The sequence below is a fragment of the Populus nigra genome, chromosome 3, assembly GCF_951802175.1.
Source record: "Populus nigra chromosome 3, ddPopNigr1.1, whole genome shotgun sequence".
In the NCBI taxonomy this organism is placed as follows: domain Eukaryota; kingdom Viridiplantae; phylum Streptophyta; class Magnoliopsida; order Malpighiales; family Salicaceae; genus Populus; species Populus nigra.
Window position 1 is genome coordinate 15,751,810 of NC_084854.1, and position 7,862 is coordinate 15,759,671.

Sequence of the window (7,862 nt, forward strand, 5' to 3'; positions counted from 1 at the left end):
TATTCCTCATCTTTGAAATTGAACTTGATAAATCATTGATAAGGAATGTGGAGGTGGGGAAAAGTTGTTAGCCATGCAAATGCTGTATAGAAGCAGGGTATTTGGACTGTATTTCTTGGTTGTGAGATTATACTTGGTTATGGTTGTATGAATTTTATCAAATTCAGATAACAGCATGTAAGTCGAAATTGGAAAGAATTGCAGTGTTTGAACATTTTCCCCAGCAAAACCGTTTTGGCACTCGGCACTTGATAGCAAAACAGTTAGGGACCGTTTGGGAACGCGGCTGCGGCCGCGTTCCCAAAAAATTTGAAAATTTTTTGTTTTTTTTTTTTGCTAAAATTTAATATGGTTTGTACGTTTTGGATCGTTTTGATGTGCTGATGTCAAAAATGATTTTTAAAAAATGAAAAAACATCGTTGGCATGCATTTTGGCACGAAAAGTTATTTGAAAAGCACCCGCAACCACACTGTCAAACACGCTCTTAGTTGGAATGCGCTGTTTAATAAAAAACAATTTTACTAATTTTTTTTTAATACTAATTAAAGATTAAAAAGCTAAAAAATAGATGCAAATTAATATATTTTGTTATATTTTATGGAGAGCTCTTAATTTTATTTATTTATATGGTGATAATATATATATATATATATATGAAAATATTCTCACAATTTTAACTTAAATGTATTAAAACTATAAGAATAATACATTATTCATGCATTATTGTATGAAACTTTTTGACAATGATATTAAACTTGACAAGATCTAGTCTTTTCTTAGCTAATTTTTCAAATAAAATTATATATAAATTGACTTGACATGACTTAGTTAAACTGTTTTGGTATTTGATAACAAAATTGGTAGTTGATATGTGCTTCATCACGAGTTTAATAAAAAATAATTTTATTGAAAAAAAATAAAAAATACAATCTTTGTGATACCTTTTTTAGCCTTAAGAAAAGTTTTAATAAACATAAAATTCATCGAATCTTTTATATCTTTTATATATATATATATATATATATTAAAAAAAGTTGTTAACACTAATTAAAAATCAAATCATGAAGCTAATAAATAGATGTAGATTAACATATCTGATCATATTTCGTGGGGAGCTCTTAATTTTTTTATATATTTATTTATATGGTGATAATATTTTTTATATATAAGAAAATAATAATCTAAATTTCATGAAAAAAATAATTTGCTAGTATAACACCTTTTCTTATTAATATTTGTACTATAAGAAATTTTTTGTTTTATCTTTTATTTAATAAAAATAAAAGACAATACGAACAAATATAAAAATAGATTTGGATAATTTAAAATAAAAATAAAAAAGGTATTTGTCTAATGAAAATCCTTTTTATCTTATTAACGCAATCGGTTTATTTTGGTAATTTTTTGTTAGAATATTTGTTTTTTAAACATCTTATAGTAATCTCAAAGATAGATTTTAACTAAAAGAAAAATATTTTGATAATTTAAACTTGAATTTATTAACACTATAAGAATAATACATTGTTTGTGAATCATCATAGGGAACTCTTTAGCAATGGTATCAAAACCAACCAAGCCTAGTGGGTCAACTTGGAGGGCTCCTTACCCAACTCCTTTCTTGACCAGTTTTTCAAATAAAATTGTATACAGATCAATTCAGTTAAAACCTGATTTGATTAAAAAAAATAAAAATGTATCATTTTATTTTTAAAAAATATTAAGATAATAATGTTTTAGATTAATTTTTGTCTTTAAGACGTTGTCATTTACTCTTCAACAATGTTATTAAACACAACAAAGTCTATTGGATCCATGTGGTGATCCGTAGATCTAGCCTCTAGACTAGGCCACATTTTAAAGTTAATTGCATAAAAGTTGATTTGCCAAGTGCTATCATGATAAGGTTAACTCGGACAAAACTTAGTTTACTTTATAAAAATAAATGATATTATTTTAATATTTTTCTTATACAAATATTTAGAACGATGATATTTTGAATATATCTAGATCAAGTTAGATTAACCCTACCCTGTCTACGACTTAGATCATGACCATTATTGTGTATTAATAACCTTGCTTTTTTGGAAGCTATTTTTTATTAAATTGAACAATTATAAAAAGAGACTTTGCTCTAAAAACAACAAACAAAATTATTGAGAAAAGATGTATTTCTTTAATTTTCACCCAATTTTCTTATTAATGCATATCGTTATTTTTTTAATAAAAGCATGTTTTTTTTTATTGTTAGCAATGTTTTTAAATTAAAAAAAAATCTATCATGATCTCAAAAGGAATTTCTTAAAAAATATTAAAATAATGTCTCAATATTTTGCATATGATTTAAAAATAAAATGATAAAATCATGTTAGAAATATATCAAAAAAAATCTAAATAACATAGATTTTATTTTCATCAAATATTCATGAGAGATTTTTTATTATTTCTTATCAGATACATAATGGTAATAATTAAAAAAGATGATAACATTATTATAAAAATATATATTATTATTTAAGAACTATGAAAAAATTGAATAATAATTTAAATATCATGTCAAGTGTTTTTTATAATGCATTTCAATAAAAAAAAATCTTAGAAAAAACATAGAAAAAAATTCAAATTCCTAATAAAAAGAAGGTCAGACTCACATGTCTAGCCTTCATTATTATTTTTTTACTCACAAGGAAGGATACATGTCATTCACTATTTTTTTAAAAGTAAGGTGACGCATTATTTGATATCTTAGGTTCTAATAACCTCTTAGGTGGGTGAAAAATTAGGTTATAGTTTTTTGAACCCAAAAATCTAATTAAAGCTATTTTAACTTAAAGCATTTAATAAACACTTTTAAAATCTCAATAAACTAATTTTCTTAACTCAAAACATCCTTAAACGATTCAAAAATATAAAATTAAATAAAATATTCTTATCAACCCCGATCTACTTTTCACACAATATTGTAACTTAAAAATACATTAGAAGCACTCCTCTCAGTAAGAGAAACACATTAACATCAAATCTAATTTTTTTTGTTTATAAAGTTTTCTCAACTAACTGCTTTCTCTTTCATTTTGTATTTTTTAATGACTTTCTCTTCTATCTAAATTATAAACACTAAAATATATATAAAATTTAAGCTAAAGGGACCATAAAAGTAATTGAAAAAATCCAAAGGAAAAGGTCTTCAAAAAGATGCTGAATTAACAATGTAAAAAAAAAAACTTGTATTTTTTCTCACCATCAATTTTGTCTCCTCATTTTTAATATTTTGAAAATAATAAAACCAAGTTTTTTTTTTTTGCAAAATTAAAAACTAACATAATACCTGGATGATTTTTTAAAACCATGATAATTTTATAGAAAATAATACAAAATAAATTATTAAATTTAATCTTGAATTAACATAACATGAAAGTATAAAATTAAAAAAAATCAATAAAGTATAAAAATTAAATAACCAAAATATTCATAAACACCAAGGGTTTTACAGTTTTTTTGTGAGTGGTGAACAATGAAACACCATCTGTTTCAGTTTTTTTTTTAAAAAAAATATAATGTTAAAGGGAAGTGAGGTATTTTATCTTGAATGTGTTTGTAACTTATAGTGGTGTTAAAAAAAAGGGTTCATATATAATATTTTTACTATTTGACTAAACCCAATATATTAAAGTTCGATATAAATATTATAAATAATAGTTAGTCAAAAACTTAATAAATAGATACTTAAAACTGTTTAACCCAACTTAATTCATATAACCCAATATAAATAACCTGAGTTATTTGTATAAATAACATTTTTTATTTTATTTTATTTTCTATTTTTTTTTCTATGGCCTTCACACTCACAACTACCTCTCATTCTATCATTGTCTTTTCATTCTCAATATTCTTTATTTTCATATAAATTATAGCTATTGATTTTGAAGCTTGATATAATAAAATAACAATATATTTTACAATTTTAATGTTTTTTAGGAATCTAATTTCAAGAACCAGGTTGAACTTCTATTTTATTAGTCAAATTACAAACCTAAAAGCATTTTATATTCTCTTCATGCTAATTTATCTTTGTATCATATTATACCATAACTATTTGATAAAATGCTTAATTATAATTTTTGTTTTGTTATATATATATATATATATTATAATAGTTTTCGTGTTGTTTATAATATATGTATTTCAAGAGTCTTACTTGATTTCAATAGTTGCAGATAAATATTTTTTTTTAGGATTGTTAAAAAATAAAAAAATTAATATATTCAACCCTTGAATATTTATAAAATTTTAATTCAACCCTTAAATTAAATAAAATTATAAATCAAAACCCAACATAATATATTCACAAATACCCTAGTAACTTAATAAAGAAAGAATAATAATAAAAAAAAAGTAAAAGAAGAAAACCTATAAAAGCAAAATAAAAGGAAAGAGGAGGTGGACAGGGGTACATAGGTCTTTTAGAGTAATTATTGCCAGCGTAACGTTTCTGTACCGTACCCTAAATAAACCCTCTTCTTCTTCTTCTTCAGATTATGATCTTTCTATATCCCTCTTGCTCTACGATACCTGTCTCAAAGATTAAATCCAATAACTGATAAATAATTATCTAAGAAAAAAAGAAGAAAAAAAATGGGAAGGGAAAGAGAGGTTCCAAATAAATCAGAAAAGGAAGGAATCTCATACACAGTGGAGCAGCTGGTTGCCGTCAATCCCTACAATCCTGACATCCTCCCTGATCTCGAAAACTACGTTAACGAACAGGTCTCTTTTTCTCTCTTCGCTCTTTTTTTTTTCTTTTCAATTCCTTCTTCGATCTTTTTTTTTGTTGGTTTAAAAACATAAACAAATGAAATCCAGGTTTCGTCGCAAACATACAGCCTAGATGCAAATCTTTGCCTTCTTCGCCTCTATCAGGTATTTATTGGTTCAGTAATCTTGACTTAGATTTGATATGAGTGGATGCTTTATTATCTATCTATTAATTAATTATTTCAGTTTGAGCCGGAGAGAATGAGCACCCAAATTGTGGCTCGCATTCTTGTTAAGGTCCGTTTAAGCCCTCCCTTAAGCTTGTATGACTTTGGTAGATTATTGGCATGTGATTGTAATTGTAATGCTTGCTTGTGTCTTCCCTTTTGGAACAGGCACTCATGGCAATGCCAGCTCCTGATTTCAGCCTTTGTCTCTTTTTGATTCCGGAACGAGTGGTATCTTTCTTTCTGTTACTTTATTTTTCTTCTTTTTATACATGTGTGAAATCTCGTATGCATTTAGGTATTACACAGGGTCATACAAATACATGTGAGCATGCTTTATCACGGGATTCAATTTGTTATGTGGCAAGTTATAAAGGACATCCAATTGTTTAGTATCAGGGATTATTGCTCAAAGTTTTACATTAGTTGACTATTTTCTTTTATGAGCTTATATATGTGTGTGTGTGTGTGTGTGTGTTATTACGGTTGGGCCGGTCTGCTATTTTTGGATGAGTTAGCATATAACATGTCAGATTCCGAATTCATTTTGCGTTCATGTTCTTTTAAGTTAGTCTGTTAGTTTTGGGTTTTTTTCTGAGTTCCTTTTAAAATATAGTTGGTATGCTGGTTTTTGGGTAATTTAATTTATCCATGCAATGTATCTTTCAGCAAATGGAGGAACAGTTCAAGACACTGATTGTTCTCTCACATTATTTGGAGGTACATCTCTGATTCTGTTACTGGACTTGTACAGTTGTGTACAATAGATGAATTTTAAAGCACCTGCTTCATCTGCAGACAGGAAGGTTCCGTCAATTCTGGGATGAAGCTGCTAAGAGTCGCCACATAGTTGAAGCTGTACCAGGTTTTAATGAATTTTTTGATAGTTTCTTTTGTTTGCCTTTTGCTGTCTTTTTGTTGCCTAGTTGTCTAGATAGACATGTAAAGTTCAAAGAACTAACATTTTAGAGGTATTAGATCATCTTTACATACGACTAGGGTATTCCATTCACACAGGAGCAAACAAATTGGCAGATTTAGTAGCATGTTTGTGGGCATGATTACTATTCTATATAGATACAGGTGCTAGGGGAAAATCTGTCATGTAAGTGAGCTTGTGCTCACACGTGCTTGCATTGGTAATTATATGTTGTAGTAGTTGTTGATTAGTGTACAGTGTCGTGCTCTTCATTCAGCTCTAGAAATAAAGGGAGTTTGACTTGCTGTGCTTTTGTTTCCAAGTCGGTGATTAACATGGCCCCTACTGTTTTTATTGATGCCACCTTGTATCTTTCTTTTGTATGTTTGTGTACTGTGTGCTTTGTTTTACAAGAGGTCTGAATGCAGGTTTTGAGCAAGCAATCCAAGCCTATGCAATTCACCTGCTTTCTTTGACTTATCAAAAGGTCCCTAGGTCTGTGCTGGCAGAGGTATGCTTCCATTTCATGCTTTGCGCTCTTATGCAATATATATGTTGAACTTTGCTTTATTTTTGTGTCTGCTCTGTATGATTTGTTTGATAGCATGAAATTGGTGGTGAAAAGCTTTTATTATTTACAAAGGCTGAAAACATGTTGCAGCCCTGCATTAAATTAGAGATGGTTTTGCTGTACCAACAAGAAAAAATTCTAAGTAAAATGGTGTCTGATTTTTATAATGGCATCACTGATGTTCTCTAGAGCTGTTGGATGCGTGTAACTGGTTTTGTTATATATGGAGTATTTGTTTGATGGTTAGCTTCATGTTTTTTCCCAAATACTGTGCTTATCTTCTGTGTCTAATTTCATTTGGTGTGATAAGAAAGATTCCAAGAAGTTACAACTATATTCTATGTCTAGACCAGCTGCCAGTTATGTCATCTATGCAGGTTTAATGACATTTTTTACCCCTGAATTATTTGTGAATGTGGATTGAATTTTCATTATCATCTATAAAAATTTCAGTTGAAAATACTCGAATATGAAGTTTTTAGGATGAGTTTTGATCAAGGTCAAAGTTTTATCCGTTGACCCAACAACCAATTTAAACAGAGAGACAATATTGTCCAAATCATATTAGTTCAAGGAAAAAAATGATCAAATTAATAGTACGAGTTTCTATGTGCCGCAACCTCAATAGTTTAGGAGCTAAAACTGTCATTGAAGTCATCCATGCCAAAATCTTACTTAACTGGGCATGTATGTGGCAGGCAATCAACATCGAAGGTCTATCCTTGGACAAGTTCCTAGAACAGCAGGTGGCCAATTGTGGTTGGATATTGGAGAAGAGCCATGGGCGGGGACAACTCATTGTCCTACCAAGTAATGAATTTAATCATCCTGAGCTTAAGAAGAACACTGCAGATAGCATTCCTTTAGAGCATGTTGCCCGCATCTTCCCCATTCTTGGTTGACCCCTTTCGAGGGGCTAGGGATTTTTTATTTGGTTCCTCTTTTCAGCAAAAGCTCTGGGACTCTAAGTTGGGCTGCCACTACTAGCTCTCAGTAACTCTGCATAGATGTTAAATCATTTTGGTGCTGCGGTAACCAGTCCCGTGGCTTGTTTGTTCAGTATATGGGATTTAGTCCAAACATCGGAGCGCGCAATTGATAAACCTTGTAATGAATCTTCTCTCTTTTGCATGTGTTGTGCCCTGGATGCAGAACTTTGATTTAGATTTTAACAATACAATGCAATTTTGAACCCAATTGCAACCAGTTCTCGTATTGTAATTCAAAAACTAGAATTTGACCTGAGTGGATGGCAACTTAGTGGTTCTTTTGGCACTTTGAGAAGCTGGCTTTGAATGTTCCACTTGCATCCATCTTCCATTTCATTGCATTGCCAGAATGTGCATGACGTTTCATATATGTTGGCTGCTTTGAGGCCCTAAATTTTCGTT

At 29.2% G+C, this 7,862-nt stretch overlaps 1 protein-coding gene across 1 annotated transcript; it reads left to right on the plus strand.

The window, feature by feature from the left end:
* The first annotated feature begins 4,509 nt into the window (after positions 1 to 4,509).
* Positions 4,510 to 7,755, plus strand: LOC133688609 (eukaryotic translation initiation factor 3 subunit K-like). The gene is made up of 8 exons (XM_062108150.1): positions 4,510 to 4,766; positions 4,863 to 4,919; positions 5,001 to 5,051; positions 5,150 to 5,212; positions 5,651 to 5,701; positions 5,780 to 5,846; positions 6,329 to 6,411; positions 7,170 to 7,755. The coding sequence occupies exons 1-8, from the start codon at positions 4,635 to 4,637 to the stop codon at positions 7,371 to 7,373; spliced, it is 708 nt and encodes a 235-aa protein (XP_061964134.1). The 5' UTR covers positions 4,510 to 4,634; the 3' UTR covers positions 7,374 to 7,755.
* The last annotated feature ends 107 nt before the right edge of the window (positions 7,756 to 7,862 follow it).